The 18245-nt window shown below is 33.0% G+C and overlaps 1 protein-coding gene across 1 annotated transcript; it reads right to left on the bottom strand.

Moving 5' to 3' along the window:
- Nucleotides 1-978: 978 nt before the first annotated feature.
- Nucleotides 979-12547, bottom strand: LOC124540734 (protein FAM98A). Its single transcript, XM_047118422.1, has 10 exons — nucleotides 12334-12547; nucleotides 10788-11020; nucleotides 10033-10172; nucleotides 9291-9426; nucleotides 7950-8104; nucleotides 6593-6793; nucleotides 5210-5296; nucleotides 4064-4263; nucleotides 3304-3521; nucleotides 979-2500 (listed from the first exon to the last, which is right to left on the bottom strand). The coding sequence occupies exons 1-10, from the start codon at nucleotides 12369-12371 to the stop codon at nucleotides 2403-2405; spliced, it is 1506 nt and encodes a 501-aa protein (XP_046974378.1). The 5' UTR covers nucleotides 12372-12547; the 3' UTR covers nucleotides 979-2402.
- Nucleotides 12548-18245: the final 5698 nt, after the last annotated feature.

The raw sequence follows: 18245 nt of genomic DNA, 5'->3' as shown, positions 1-18245 counted from the left end.
TTCGACATGAGCCCTACGCTATATGAAAGTGAAGCGGTAGGTAATAACAACTACCATGCTATACCTACATAGTTTTTTATTATTCGTCTTTTATATTTTTTATTGTTTGCCCGTTGCTATAGCGACATCCCTCTTTTTTTTCTGTTAGTGCGGTTGCCATTGGCAACAGACTCAGTAGCATAAATCAGCGAATGTTATTTGGAAAGGAATGGTTGGGTATTCAATTCCTCTCAATGTATAACCGGATACGACGTTGCAAATAGTCGTGGCATAACTTTGGCTTTGGCTTGGCTTGGCTTTGTATATAGCGTGGCGTTACAAAAGCTACTAATTCGATTTAGATTATTATATCTTTTATCGTAATTTTTATAGAGTAGGTCATAAAAAATAATATGATAAAAATCAGCACTGATTGCAATGGTTTAGTAGAATAAGCTACAAAGCCTTTCCTAAGATATCTATTCCCGGGACATATCTACGACAGTTTATTATTCTTTTCGACTTAATGCGCTTTTGAATTTAGCAAAAACAATATTGTTGCCTAAATTACCTATTATTACCTAATTACCTACTCCGTATTACGTCAGCTTTCTCTGCTAGTGAAGGTCATTTAGAAAAAATGATTATTTTAATATGACAATTATAAAGAAATTTGATGTGTTTAGAAGAAAAACCATAGGTCGTACAACAAAACTATTATTTTTAACTTTAAGCATTATTTATTAAAAGTCCTGGGATAACACTACTCTACAATAATACAAATAATTTTATAAAATCGTTTTATTTATGAAATCTTAACATTCGGCTATAACAGGTAAAAAATATTTAGTCTAATATGCTACATATTTTCTAGACGATTTGAAATTATTGCGTTAAGACCTTACAACCAATTTGAATACTTGCAACAAGTACTATAAACATTATTCCTGTTAATAAAAAAAAAAAAGTTAAATTACAGATTAAAATAAAAATAACACAATTAATATAAGTATTTATTTAAATAAAAAGCGCAAAACACATTACATGTTAATGAGAATATTCAGTCTAGCTGTTGACACACAGTTTATGAAATTTATACAAATATGTATATGTATTTAATTATTGAACACAGGTAAATATTATAAAATTTCATAGTACTATTATAAAACCTTCAATATTGTTTTAAAAACAGAAAATTATATAACATAATATTATGTGAACAATATTGCAAGGTTCAAAAATGTTATTATATATTATTATGTATTTAAATTTAGTGATATATTTTATATGTAAGTATCCTTTACTATGCATTGAAAGTGTCATTTCTTAATTGTTGTTCCGATGACAAATTTTAGTTGTACACGTGTTACAGACAATCAATATAATTTTTTATTGAACCAAAGAGATCTATGGCCTCACTAGCTACCCACAAGACTAATTAGGTTACTATACGAGGCAATTAATTTAAATAAATAACACCTAATAATTTGCAGTCTATCGGTTTATTGAATATTGATTTAAAGCAACGCGTTATCATTAAATCTATATATAAGGCAGTATCCTGACACACTGATATCTTTGCACAACTTTAACTACACAAATGACATAGAGATATGAAGTTTAGAGGAGACAAGGGAAAAAATAAAGGCTTTTTAACATTTGTTATAGTACCTAATCATCGCATATTAACAAAACGTATTCATATTTCTTCCCACTGCAGTTAATGATAGTTTCAAACAAAGTTAAACTGAGTTTATTTATTATAATTTATACGTAAAGCAACCAGACAACTAAGTTATTAGTCAAATTGGAAATCTATCGATAGTTTGTCGATAAAAAAAACGGCTTCATCACTCAAATCCGATAGAAAATTGAGTAATATGAATCCTACTTGAATACATTAGGAACAAACTTTAGAAAAAATATTATAAACGCAATTTTAACTCGCATACAATGTATAAAATATCGACAGTTACTAATAGATTACTAGCGGTTATGTTAACAGCACAGTGTGAAGAATTACCAGCAGTGTTCCAATGGACACCCCTAGACAGGTGAAATTATTTTTCAGGGTTGTACAAATCTAAATTCACATACAAACTTTGTGTTATTTAGTTGAGCTTCAATATTTTGTAATTTTTCGTATTGTTGTTATTAAGAAAAAAAATCATATTTACTTATTGTTACCATTCAAATTTGGTACTAGTACCCTACATTTTACTACCAATAAAATGATAAGTATAAAAAAAATAACTAACTAATGTGACAACCCTACGGAAATATTCATAAGCGGAATTTCGCGAGACTTCAAAGGGCCACTGGTAGTTCTTTACGCTGTGATTGTATGTAAATTGTATGTCACTGTGTTCAAATCTAGTTGAATGTGTAGTTTTAGAATTTATGTTATAAAATTTGAGTAAATGTTAGCGTCTTCCCCTGTAACCACCCCTGCGGTTGTCGCGGTCATCGTGCTCGTTCTGGTAGCGTTGGTTGCTGTGGTAACCCTTATTGTAACCCCCTCCTGGTGGACAAATGTATTGTTAGAAATACGGAAAAAAGGGGGGGAGAAACTTTTTTTTTATATAATATGCGGGTAATACCACCCATAGACTACAGCTCTGTAAAGAATATATTTCACTCCTTACATTTTTATAAGCAATAATTTTTTCATGATATTCTGGTTTAATCTTTTTTTTTTTATTTTACAATATAAGCATGCGCTCAAGAAAAAGGTTACATGTTGATAAGTGGTCACCACCTGTAGACACCCTGGCAGACACGGATACTATAAGAAATATTAATCATTCCTCACATTGCCGATGCATCCCAACATTGATTACTAAAATGTTATTTCCCTTGTACAGTTACACTGGCTAACTCTCCAAAGTGGAACACAACAATACTAAATTTGGCTGTTTGACAGTAGAACATCTGAAGAATGTTTGCTACATAACTAAACAGTACTAAGTATATCTGTAAAATCAAAATAAACTTTATTCAAGTAGGCTTTTATAAGCACTTTTGAATCGTCATTTTACAATTAAGTGAAGCTACCACCGGTTCGGAAAGTAGATTCTACCGAGAAGAACCGGCAAGAAACTCAGTAGTTACTCTTTTTTAACATTTAAAAAATACAACGTCATGTTAATTAAATACAATTATTTCAATTAATGTATCCTGCTTGGAAGTCAACAGGTATTAACTCCACGCTTTTTTATCATCTACAAAATCTTGTATCGAATAATATGCTTTTTAATAATTGTATATTGTATAACTAAACAGGCTTGCGCAAAGTCCAACCACCATACACAATAATTAACTCACCTTGATTCGCATAACCTTGGTTATAACCCCCACTACTGTCATAACCTTGATTGTAGTTCTGATTAAAGCCGTGCCCCTGGTTGTAGCCGCGGTTCTGGTTACCCTGGTCGTAATCCTGGTAGTTGTTCTGCTGGTAGCCCTGGTTGTAACCTCCGGGTGGAACTTCGTATGTTTGGTAGTTACGTTGGTTCTGATTCATTCCGGGACTCGTATGAGGTCTGTACGACATGAATAAACGAAAGAGATAATTTAAAAGACAAGCTCATCAGGAACGTCTCATGAGTAACATCTATATTCTTATAAAAAAGTAAAATAAAGTAACAGCCTGTAAATTTCCCACTGCTGGGAATAAGGCCTCCTCTTCCACTAAGAAGAGGGCTTGGAACATTTTCCACCACGCTGTTCCAATGCGGGTTAGTGGAATGCACTTGTGGCAGAATTTCGATGATATTAGACACATATAGATTTCCCCACGATGTTTTCCTTCACCGCCGAGCACGAGATGAATTATAAACACAAACTAAACACATATATATAGCGCTGCTTGCCTGGGTTTGAACCCGCAATCATCGGTTAAGATGCACGCGTTCTAACCACTGGGCCATCTCGACTCTTATTATTATAAGCAAATGTAAATTAGAAATCAGTGGTTCAAACCATAATTAATATCACATCAAGATCTCAGCCACTGATAGGTGATAATTCACTGACAAAATAGTTTATTTGTGGTTTTGAGACACTGGAATTAAATCATTTTCACCTCTGATCAACAGATTGGTTATATCCTCCTTGAACCCGCCCTCCCCGACCGCCTCGGGGCGTCCCCCCGCGCTGCTGGCCGTCACCCCCGCGACCACCCCCGCGGCCCCCCCCACGACCTCTATCTCCACCGGGGCCCCCACGACCCCTCTCTCCACCGGGCCCCCCGCCCATTCCACCACCGCCCCCACGACCGCCACGCTGGGAAATTCAATCACATACATTAACTGGTTTTATTTGAAATGGCAAGAGATACTATCTCCAGTATTTTTTAACGATAGATCCATGAAACTGTGCCTATGTTCATAAAAAAAAAAAATCCTATAAAGTCTTATTACTAGTAGGGCTTTGTGCAAGCCCGTCTGCGTAGGTACCAACCACTCATCAGTTATTCTACCGCCAAATAACAGTACTCAGTATTGTTGTGTTCCGGTTTGAAGAGTGAGTGAGCCAGTGTAACTACAGGCACAAGGGACATAACATCTTAGTTCCCAAGGTTGGTGGCACATTGAAAGTGTAAGGAATAGTTAATATTTCTTACAGCTTCATTGTCTATGGGTGATGGTGACCACTTACCATCAGGTGGCCCATATGCTTGTTCGCTAACCTATAACATAAAAAAACATACATAAACAGGTTTTATTTGAAAAGGCAAGAGATACTGGCTGCAGTATTTTTTAACGATAGATCCATGAAACTGTGTCTATTTTTATAAAAAAAAATTTCTTATGTCGTCCAGTTATAATATACAAAAATGAGATTACGCTACAATCATTTGCATACCCTTGCTAATTCTACAAATCTTGAGTACACTATGACAGCCAAAATGTAAACAATTGCCACTGATCTACATCAACTATAAACACATTCATTATAATCACAATTAGTGAATAATTTCTTTATAAATTTTGGACTATATAGTCCAGGATACATCGTCCATTTTTTCACTTGATAACTATCTAGCTAATTTTTCTGACTAATAATTTCATAAGAAAATGTATTAAATTAAATTGTAATATTAAAAGGATAGAAAGTATTATTTTCAACCATATGAGATACTTATTACAGCAAGACATGGGACATTGGTTCAATGTCATCTAGTAAGAACTAATATATTGAGGTTACATTTGTTAAGAATTAATGTTACCTGTGGGGCCGATGACCGCTGTTGCCAGGAAGGCATTTCGGGTGGAGGAGGTTGTTGTTCATTGGGACGACCTCCTCTATCAGGAACCTTAAAGTAAAATGTTATTTAAGTACATTTATATGAAGACGACCTCCATGGTCGAGTGGTGTGTACACCGGTTTTCATGGGTGGCATACCCATGAAAACCGGTGTACACACCAAAATTCTACTCCTAGACTATTTAATATCAGAACTGATGGCAGCTAGAATGATAAGTGTTGATGGTCAGAAAGATAAGCCTAATTCTGGAATGGAAATTGTTATGGTATTATACCTTTATTTTATTGATTTTGTAATCAAAACATAGTTAATTTAGTCACTGTAATCCTGTGTAAATGATATTTTGGAAAACCACTGTACACTATTTCAATGGAAGTTGCAAAAAAGATCAATAAACCTTAGATTTGATTAGAATATTGACTTTTATCACCTTGGTAGTTAATCAAAGTATGTAGGGATAGCAAAACAATGCTTAGTATTAATTATTTATGTAATGTATTAAATTGTCTTATTACATCATATAAAATTGTCTTATTAGACGACCTCCGTGGTCGAGTGGTGTGTACACCAGTTTTCATGGGTACGCCACTCTGAGGTCCCAGGTTCGATTCCTGGCCGAGTCGATGTAGATTACCATTAGTTTTCTATGTTGTCTTGGGTCTGGGTGTTAGTGGTACCGTCGTTACTTCTGATTTTCATAACACAAGTGCTTCAGCTACTTACATTGGGATCAGAGTAATGTATGTGATGTTGTCTCATATTTATTATTTATTTATTTATTTTTGACAGATTTATATACTAATATGTCATAAAATAATCTAACTGTAACTGTATGATTTTGCTGAAAACCTCTTTGAGTCTTTATGGAATTTAATGTACTAAAAAACACAGAGATACCACCACAGTATCACTTGTGTATATCACAGTGGCAATCCGACGATTGGTTGACCTATCATTGGAAAATACCTAGGACGATTGTAAAGGACCATTTCATCAAAACCTAATAAAGTTTATCAATGTATGGATGCGATAATTGGCTGACATAATCATTCTGACCAATCAGAATAAAGACAATATAACTCAAATCTTACACTTGCCAATAAGCAATCAAGTTTCTTATGTTAAGCCAATCGGTTTTCAATTTTCCTATGACATAAGTTCTGTCATAGTACCGTCAACATCGCCATAATTTTTCAATACTTTTTTTTTGTATCACAGATTATTATAACTTACTCTTCACAATTTTCCTATGACATAAGTACTGCAGTACCGTCAACATCGCCATAATTTAAAAAAAAATTTTTTTTGATTTTTGTATCACAGATTATTAATATTAAAACTTACTCTTCCTATGAGAACTTTATTGACGTCACTCATTGTATTCTTCCTAACGCTCGCACTCGACGTTTTCTCAACTTGTAAGAGCGCCGTCCTCGCCGCTAGGAAGTCTGAGAACTTGACATCGGGTTTAACTTTTAAATTTTCTCTCTTCGGTCTGTACGTTGACTGGATGCTGTCTTTCTTCGCTTTGAGACGATCAGACCACTGAAATTATAAAGCGTTTTAAAATCTTCATATTGTTTTATTACAATAGACAATATTCTAATAAAAATGGCTTATAAAATGGCCATGACCATTATGTTAAAGGATATGAGCCACCTGATGGTAAGTTGTCACCACCGGCCATTGACATTGGGGACATTAGAGACACTGGTGTTTTAGGAACTATCTCTCTTAACATCACCAATGCGCCACCAGCCTATGGAACTAAGATGTTATGTCCCTTGTGCCTGTAAATACACTGACTCACCATCAAAATCGTAAGACAATAATACTAAGTCTAGCTGTTTGGCGGTCCAATATCTGATGTGATAGGATATATTTTACATATGAATAATAATGTCAACATTTTTTCTGGGTTTTTCTGTAATGTCATATTTTCCAATTATTGTTTCATAAAATAATGTAAATGTCATATTTCCTCGGTCAACTAAGAAATCATTAGTTTTGTAATATCTTTTAGCACACACTTTAACAATTTCGAGTGAGTGGGTATTTCTGGTATTATGGTGCACTCAGTATCAACAAGTCCCACATAATGTGGGAGAATCTGATATATGATGATATTTGACGATATTTAGTATCCATAAATGGGTGTTATTTTGAATGAATAGTGCTCCCACCCAATTTTGTTATAAAAAGGCCGAGCGCGCACCGGTATCGACATTCGACAGACTTGTTCGAACCGTCGAAGCGATCAGACCTACTGAGGTTGGATTAAATCAGAGAATAATATTTCCTGAGTTTAATTTCATACCTCCGAGGATGGATAAAGAGCCAAACCCTGATATTCGTAAAGTCTGCAATGCTGACGTCATGCTTTTTTATAAACAAGCTGGTACAAGCTACTCCCTCATGTATAATATACCAGAACTATTAGCAAATTACATAAAATGTTTATATCAAAAATTTGTTTATCTCATATACTCCTGCCATTGAAATGTACATGTGGGGTAACAAAAGGCTCGTCACCTTAAGATCTATTTTCGTGTGCTCAGTATAAGTGATAATCTGCTTTACCGATCGAGAATGACATATTGCGTCGCAATGATTTGATGTTTAGATTCAAGAGGTAATAAGTGTTTAAGACTTGATAAAGGAAAAGGTTTTCTTACTGTGACTGTATATTAGACATAATTACCTCGAAACTTTGTATAGTGCATTCTAATCTTGTAATTAGAGTTTCTCTCCTCAATCTATACTCTTCGTACATTTCCTTGAACGATGTCTCCAATTGTTTCCAATCCTTTTCCGGTATTGACTTATTGTATAACGGCTTACCTACTAATTGATCACCTAAAATAATTTTAATATAAATAATTAATAAAAGCATTCGAGAGCCGAGATGGCCCAGTGGTTAGAACGCGTGCATCTTAACCGATGATTGCGGGTTCAAACCCAGGCAAGCACCACTATATATAGTGCTTAATTTGTGTTTATAATTCATCTCATGCTCAGCGGTGAAGGAAAACATCGTGAGGAAGGAAAATTTCGACGAAATTGTGCCACATGTGCATTCCACCAACCCGCATTGGAACAGCGTGGTTGAATATGTTCCAAACACTCTCCTTAATGGAAGAGGAGGCCTTATCCCAGCGGTGGGAAATTTACAGGCTGTTACTTTTTACTTTTAATAGCATTCATCAACAGCATCAAAGTTTCGTTTTATCTATATTAAAACTGATGTTGTTTGTACAGTCAGAACAACCATACTAAAAGGAAAATAGAACACATTCGATTAGGGGGCGGTCAAGTATTAGGTAACGCAATTTGGGGGAGGGGATGTTTTTTAAAACGTTACGATGCGTTTCAGGGGTTGGGAGAGTCTTTCTTACAACACTATATACATATAACATTGTTTTTTTTTTTAAATAAAGGGGAAGGGAAGGGAGGTTTTCACAAATTGGCAACACTTTTAATTTACATTTTACGGGGAATCCCTCGATTGTATTAGTCTGGTCGACATTTTTAATTTGTTAAAAAATAAACAAAATACACAGATGTTGTGAGCTAATAATCTCTTTTGTATTTAGTATTATTATTACCGAAAAGTCAATTAAAACTATACCAGAGATAATAACTATGACATAACTTTTTGCGACTTTAGGGTAAAAATGGTCACTCGAGTGTTACGTAACGACAGTTTAGAGAGGGGTAGCGGGGGTCAAAAATCTTCAAAAATTGTATTACTTAACACTTGAACGCTCCCTTACTTAAGTAGTGTTATAGCACACACACAAATACAATCTATTCATAGAGAGAGTTCAGTCATAGAGTGTTAATGTGCTTTATAGGTGATGGGAGTTCAAGCACTGCTAAGTTTGAAACTAGGGAAAGAAATTCTTCACAAAAACCAAATAAAAAATTTTTTAGATGACCAATTTAACTTGACTCTTGATTTCTACCCAAGACTTCTCAAAAGCTGGTCACTTAATAGTAACTATAAAAAAATCACACAGATAATTAAATATGAATGACAAACCTTCTTTCTGTATGGTGTCCTTTAGTTTTGCTTCCAACTTCGAAAATAATATCTCTGGCGTTATATTTGGAGGGGGCTTGTTAAATTTCAACGTAATTAATATATCTTTTAAATCCTTGGCAGTTGGAGATTCTTGCTAAAAAAAAAATCAAACTATAACAAATATTAGTCAAACCCACAGCCTCGACCACATGAAAAGCAATTTGAGATGAATCCTTAAAGAACTTAATGATCCTTATCAATCATTTTACCCCCTTGAATAATAATAAAAGTTGGTTTATTTCAGTTTGAAATATATATCAAACTTTCTCTTGTATGATGAAATGACACAATTTAATACATTACATAAATAATTAATTAGGTTTATTTCCTAAAACATTTCTCCCAAAGAGTTTCAGCAAAGTTCTGAACTTCATGTAACGTCACACTCATATGATCTAGAGCTGGGGAATGTATGCAGTGAATGGAACAGCTATCACACACACGCATATTATTAAAAAAAAAATGCTTAAAACCAAAAAAAAATGAATACTAAGCATTGTTTTGCTATCCCTACCTACTTTGATTAACTACCAAGGTGGTAAAAGTCAATATTCTAATCAAATCTAAGGTTTATTGATCTTTTTTCCTACTTCCATCGGAATAGGGTACAGTATTTTTCAAAAATATCATTTTCACAGGATTACAGTGACTAAATTAACTATGTTTTAATTACAAAATCATTGAAATAAAGGTATAATACCATAACAATTTCCATTCCAGAACTAGGCTTATCTTTCTGACCATCCACGCTTATCATTCTAGCTGCCATCAGTTCTGATATTAAATAGTCTAGGAGTAGAATTTTATCCTCTTTACTCTGTAGACGGGAAGACATGTGACCTGTGAAATTAGAAAAATGTAACTGTGAAAAAGTATCATGTTTTTGTCATCAGTACTTAAAAAATACTGAATAAAATGTATGTGGTATCATTATGGTTATGTGATGGAACTTTGTCAAAGTATATCAAACATGAAATTTCTCAAATGAAGTAAAGTATTACTGAACAACAAATAATCACTGGTCATACTGATATTATGATTTTGGTTGTTTTGACTATGTAGGTATATGCAGGCTAAAGAGACTATTGAAGCAGACAACTCCTAAGACACTATATACATATATATTTTATCAAGAATTTGTCACTTGCCTAGTCAAGGCGTAAAATCAGCTTTACCAACTAGTCAGTACATTTTTAATTGGTCACTACTTAAGGCACTCTGCGGTATAAGCTACACTAACCTATACTTACAAACAGTGAAACATTTATGATGCCTAAATGAGACTACTAAACCAATATACATAAAACTTAAATCAGAAGATGCAGCACGCTTCAGACAAGGTTTTAGTAAGTATTTGCACTTAATAGTGACATTTCGTACCTAGAATTTTTATGTCCATGTAAAATGTAAATGTGATAAGATCTGTAATTTATAGGTACAAATTGAATTTCTAACCTGTTACCAATTTCTTGTATGGACAACCAAGTTCCTTTAAAAAGGAACTCAATTCAAGTAAGAATGAACTTGATTCATCCGTATTGTTCATCATATTGACAGTCTCTTCTAGATTACATAGTTTCTTGAGCTCTTCAGCTAAAATGTGAACCAGCTTAGTGTATTCAAGGGACTTAGCTCCCCCATCGAGAGCTTTGGAGAAGGCAATTTCTTCTGAGAGAGGACCTTCATAGCTGAAATAGGGAAATAAATGGTAACAAGTGATTTTATTCTGGTGGTGGTGAATTAAATCTTATGCAAATAACTATAAAAAATATGAATTTATAATATTTTTTATAGTTAACTACATAGTTAACAAATAACTTGTATAATTGTTTGTTCATTTGTTTTTACTATGAAATGGTGTAGGATAGACTGACAGATAGAAAAACACAATCGGCTTTGAATTATAATATTTGTATGTGTGTACATTAATATATCAATTAAAGTACATTTTGATGAATTGATAGCATTATTTCTCTCATTATCTTGATCTGATAAAAATGATAATTACAGTCGAATCACAGCTACTAACAAGTCAAACCCTTAAACTAAATAAAGCCACCACAAGAGCAGTAAATAACAATAAACTGTTACATTTAATTAAAGCATAAATAGGTCGAGATTTTAAATAATTTAATAATCTGTGGTATTTATTATGCATCAAAAAAAAATTATGTTGCATAGATTTCTTACTTAAGTGTAATAAATTGTGTTGTAATGTAATAAATATATATATTAATCAATACATGTTGATTGTGCTTGATATATTAGAGCTGTTTATCATTTCCCAGAAATAACTCATAGAAGAACATGAACCATTACTTAAACTCCTCAAAAAAAGAAAAAATAATAAATATGAAAATAGAACTTACATATGTCAGTCAAATTTGTGGTTTAAGGTATTTACTACTAAAAAAAAAAAACTGACATAGCTTTTAAAAATTGGATCTTATATAAAGAAAGAAAGTTTTCATAAATTGAAGAGTTTTTTCTGACACAAGTAAATTTCATAATGCCATGTCACATTCTTGCCTTGAGATATATTGATTTTTACACTATCTTAAGATTTCCTACATTCTTAATACTATAAACATACATAAAACATGTAAAATTAAGTATGCCATATGGTAATACGTGTTATAATAATGAATTTATCATTAAAATAATAATACCGATATTATTTCACGACTTGCAAGATTACGCCATATTTACTCAGTGTTTGTTGATGACAAAGTAAATTAATTATTTTGTAAACTTTAAATCTAAAATTCCTTATTGGATAACTTATACTACCCGTTAATTTATTAAAAGTATAATTCAAGTAGGAAGACCGGCGACCAGGCTTCACTGACATTTGGTTATTAAAATAACCTATAACAGTTGATTATATTCAGCTTTTTTAAGCATAATAAACCTTTTCCTAAGTATGGCTGTGAAATTAATGACAGAAAAGCTTTAATACTTGTTACATTTACTAGAAATATTAACCTTATGTTTGACTTACCCCAAATCATTGAGCGAGTCTAAGATGTCGTTTTCCATGATTATTCTATTATTATTGCTTGTTATAGAGTAAAACTAAGCTTAATAGACTAGATAAACTATTTTATAATAAATATAAATCTCACTGAATGTTCTTAGATGGACTAAATTTATATAAATTTTAGTAAGCGAACTGCGGAACAACTATACTATTGACGAGTGACAGCGGTCGACCGACACTCGTCATTTCTATGGAGTATTATTCCAATGCAATAACAATCTTATTTTAACAGAAATAGAGTGCATTTTATTAAAGGGAAATATCTTTAAATAGTTGAGAAGTGTTACCAACATATATAAAATAAAATGTTTTTTTTTTGTTTCAACAGTTGGTAGGTGTGTTACATTACAAGTGTATTAAAAAAAAAAACTCTCTTCACTATGGCCAACTCAGTGGATATTTCATAAAAGTAGTTCAGACGCTATAACGGCATTGCAATAGGATTTTAATGAAGTTTTGGCAACATTAAATTTAGGTATTCCCAAATTTTTTTGTTTGTATTTCTTATCTATCATCGTAACTCAGTTCACTTCATAAGTTAGAAAGAATATGTGATAATGATAAAAAAAATATGTACCGTCCTGTTTTATATGTGACCATGGTACTTAACGTACTCCTCCCAATCCCCTTATGAGAAAAAGACTTAACTTTGTGGTGTTGACGGTACTCAAATTATAGGCCGTTAGCAAAAAAACATAATTTACATCTTCTTCCAATTGAAGTAGGAAAAAACAAACAAACCTTACATTTTTTACGCTATTTGCAAATAACTTAGCTTGAAATTTAATTGGCACTACTAGCAGCTAATAGTTAATATATTTTTATTTATAATACAACACTTTTACTCTTATTTCCACTAACATTACGTTATTTTTCGTTACGATGTTTTCCTTCATCATCGAACATGAGATGACATACATAAATACAAATTAAGCACATGAAAATTAAGTAGTACCTACTTGCCTGTTTGTTTGAACCCGCAATAATTGTATTGTGGTGGTAGGGCTTTGTGCAAGCCCGTCTGTGTAGGTACCACCCACTCATCAGTTATTCTACCGCCAAATAACAGCACTCAGTATTGTTGTGTTCCGGTCTTAAGGGTGAGTGAGCCAGTGTAACTCCAGGCACAAGGGACATAATATCTTAGTTCCCAAGGTTGGTGACACATTGACGATGTAAGGAATAGTTAATATTTCTCACAGCTTCATTGTCTCGGGTGATGGTGACCACTTACCATCAGGTGGCCTATATGCTCGTCCGCCAACCAATTCCATAAAAAATTAAGCGTACAAGTTTCAGCTCATTCTACATTAATATACTTTGAAAAGAGTTTCTATATGTATAAATAAAAAAAATAGGTAAGTAAAATAAACTCTTACCTTGTAATAACGGTTGTTGGAGTAGTACTGTTAAAAAAATATACAATGTTTTAGTTGTCTGTAACACGTTCTAAATTTGAATTATTGAAAATTATGTTTTTCTTTTTTTAATAGTGTTCTATTTTTAAATTTAAAGTACAAATATTTTGATCAAATCAACCGCCAATTCAACATCCATACACACTAATTTAACCGCTATGATCAGGTAAACTACTTGGTATTTTCCTGTCAAACGGTATAAGCAGGCGACTCACAGCGATACTGCAATTCAAAATGATCACTTTCTGTGAGGGCCGATTTTTTTAGGTATGCGTTGTAACCACTGAGCCATCTCGGCTTTTTTTATGCTTGTATTATATTAACTAATTGATATAAATGAACCAATTAATAAAATATGGAATAATTGTCACAAACTTCCGTTTCTATAGAAGTCGATCTATAAATGTCTATAAAAGCGAAATACCACTCATTGATTAATCACACACAGACATTTTAGAAACTATTACATCTACAAATTTAAATTTGATAGGTAGGTTGTTTTTATGATGTTTAAATTCGCTAAGAATGGATTTTATGATATTTCACCACTAAACGTAAAATGAGGGGTGGATGTTTATGTTTTACATATTTTGCGGGGGCTACAACCTCCAAAAAAGACGCAGGTAAAGTTAGTATATTAAATTAGTAGGTACATACATACATCATACATTATATTGTGATTTCTATCATGCATCGTTTGTGTCTAAAATCCGATTTCATTAAAATTAAAATAGATAAATTTTATTTCTAAAATAACGCTCTATTTACTGCCCTGTATTTTATCCTGAGATAAACATAGTTTTACGAGTAACTCTAATTCTAATAATTAAGAGGGCTAAGTGGGTTTTTTCTTTGGATAAAATCAAAATGGCGTCCATTTTTTATTTCATCTGAGCTACCATACCCTTGACACGGTTGATTTGTATTTGTAAGCGACCTTTGTTATGTACAATTAATAAACAGAGAAAATATTAATGTATTAGAAATGCAGTGATAATATATAATGAGAATAATGTATCGGTCAGTGAGATATATCGGTTTATGTATAGTTTTAAAAATAGAAAGCACTTAGAAATAAAAGTTGCATATATACGTAACGATGTAATATCGAAACTATTGATAAGATGCTCTGAAATAACCCACAAGTATTGTCATTGGTCCTATTAATGTAAAAAAATAGTCAGTAAGACTTACTACTACTAGTACTAGCGATCAGCCCCGACCTTTCGCACGGGTGCAATACTGATACTAAATATACGACAGATTTTTTTAAATTACGACATCACATAACAAACCTCTAAAATTATCAGTGTTTCTTTACTATATTATCCATGTATTATATACAGAAACCTTCCTCTCGAAACACTATATCGATTAAAAAAAACTGCATCGAAATCCGTTGTGTAGGTAATTTTACAGACAGAGGAAGCGACTTTGTTTTATACTATGTAGTGATTACTCAGTAAAATGTAACACAGATGATAAAAACAAATTTGGAAGATTGATATACACATTGATTTATATGCAGGATTAATAATAAATTTAATTGGAATTCTTGTGTAATTTGGTGGATAAGAACTACTAAGATTGTAGTCGGTACTTTTCGCTAGATTGTAGATATATTCTGAACAGATGGCTTTACATTTGATTAAGTACTGTACATTACCATGCATAGGTGCTTTTATGAGACCACTTGGATAAAGAATATTTTGATTGTAATGTTCAACTTCAAACTCGTGAGATGATGTCAGACAGAAAGGTATGGATGGGGATATACTTTTTTTTCTCGCTGGAAAAACGCGTTACGCGCTTCCCTCACGAAGGGGATATACTGCGCCAACCCCAAATAAAATTGGGTTATGGATAAGAGGTTGATTATGATGACGAATGTTCAAACTTGCCTGTCGGCTTATGAGCCTAATTTATGCAATCTAGCCTCTTAAAGTTGGAATTTCTAAAAGCCGTTGCTTAGCGAATGCTTATATTTTAAAATATTCCAAACTTTACAGTTATGGAATCATCGAATAAAACAGGGAAAACTATTTTATAAGGATACTGACTAAACCTCCAAAACCAAAATAAATATCAAAACTCAGTATAGTTGCGTAGTCGTGGAATATCAGGTGAGTGGTACTCACCCCGATTGGCTTGCATAAAGTACCACTAACTACCTACCTACTACCAAGTCCTACCAAGTATTGTAAAATGAGACAACATTATATAAACAAATGTTTCGTCAATCTATATCGGATCATCTTATAACCTGGGAAAGAAGAAAGAAAGAAGGCATTCAAACGTGCAAAGAGATATCTTGCGGACTGCATGGCGAGGGCGGCTAGTGCAGCTCAATCTTGCTGACTGTACTAGTCATCTTCGGGTTATGACTGCACTTCCACTTACCATCAGGTGGAGTGCAATCATTTGCCTTACCGGAAAGTATAAGAAGAGCTACGTCACAGGGCATCGTACCTTACCAAGCTTACATAGCCCGATGGTACCTACTATCTAGTATCTAGTACCACTAGGCCTTAATAGTGTTCAAGTACAGCGAGAATAACAAATTACACGTAAATTAATATAGATTTATGAAGTTTCTCGGAAATTTAATTTAAAACCATGGAAGGAATTGCAAAAACTTTATGCATATATCAACTCCGAGGATCGTAAGAATCTAGAAAAAATATACAACCTCCTTATTAATCAGCCTTATATCAAAGTTCCTAGAACATACAGGCAGTTTATAAATAAACTAAATAAAGCATGTTACGTAATATAGATGGTATCACAACAAACATGGTGGATAGTTACAAAATGTTAATGTGTATGTGTAGTGATGTGTGGCTGTGTGAGTGTGCTTAAGATACCTGCGCGCGCGCATATACAGGTGATCGTGTGCGTTTCGTCAGTACGACACTGTACACTAAAATAAATATATTATTTATAATAGTAAAAAAAATTACATACCGTAGGTTGTTTCCGAATTAAAAATATATATATATATATATATATTGTAAATAATCTTGTTAAATATTAAAACAATGAATGAAATATATATATATATACATTATTTGTACATGATAATTAAATAAAAATATATAACTGAGTACGTAGGCATATATTCATATATATGTTCATTCAAAGTAAATAAGAATACATACTAAGTAACTCTCTTTTGGCTGGAAAGATATCGTTCCTCTCAATATTATCTAATCTCAATGAAAAAACCCATTCATCCGATAATACTGGCCTAAAATAAACTAAAAGTATTTTAAAAAAATAATACAAACAGACAATAAACGACCATGGACATAACGGAAGGTCGGAATTAAATAAAAATAAAAGACTAAGCGTAGACAAAGGATGAGGAAATAAAGAAAACCTATTTAAACAGATTAACAAAAGGTGTAATTGTTCTGGGGGCCGGTTCTTTCCACTCATAGCGGTAATAATACGTGACTGAGTCTATTTCCAAACAAAATCGACTATTCCTTACATAATTTAACGTCAACTTAATCGCTAATAAGGACTGATACTATTTCGATGCAACAACAAACAACAACAGCCCACTACTGGGCTAAAGGCCTCCTCTCCCTTTTGAGGAGAAGGTTTTTAACATATTCCACCACGCTGTTCTAATGCGGGTTGGTGGAATACACATGTGACAGAATTTCTATGAAATTTATCGCATGCAGGTTTCCTCACGATGTTTTCCTTCACCGCTGAGCACGAGATGAAATATAAACACAAATTAAGCACATGAATCAGCGGTGCTTGCCTGGGTTTGAACCAGGAATTATCGGTTAAGATGCACGCGTTCTAACCACTGGGCCATCTCGACCTATTTCGATGCAAAACTGACTGAGAGACAACTGGATTGATATGTTTGTAGAATAGAAAAACAGCTGATTTATAGCGTCTCGATTCGATTACGATAACCGGTCAATTTGTTTGTATAATTTGGGGTACTGTTCAGTATTTGTACTTAAGTCATATAACATTTTCGGTCTCAAATAATGTAAAGTACATATTCATACTAAAATATTTTTGTTGCATAAAAGTATTTTATTATTATTATTCCAACGCCATTGGACGAAGATGACTTACTGGTAGGAGTGGTAGGTGACCTACCAGTTTGGTGTGATTCGATGTTATTAATTAAAAAAGAAACTTGAACGGTCGTTAAAGAATTAATTTAAATTTAACGCTGAACATAAATTTCTAATAATCAATTCAAATATATACACAATTACATTCATATTTGTAAAACACTCAGTATGATTGTGTATCATAATGATCTTTATTTAAAATAATTAATAAATAATAGTAAATCTGTTTTACGTACAACAAGCTATAACTAGTTGAATATAAAGATATTAATTATTATGCTTGTACTGCCGCTTTAACGGCCATCATACCAAAGCCCAAACATGTTTTCCACACACGCTCCGAGTGTCC

The sequence above is a fragment of the Vanessa cardui genome, chromosome 26 (genome assembly GCF_905220365.1).
Source record: "Vanessa cardui chromosome 26, ilVanCard2.1, whole genome shotgun sequence".
Classification (NCBI taxonomy): Eukaryota; Metazoa; Arthropoda; class Insecta; order Lepidoptera; family Nymphalidae; genus Vanessa; species Vanessa cardui.
Note: the sequence above shows the minus strand (reverse complement) of the source record. Positions and strands in the feature narration are given on the sequence as shown.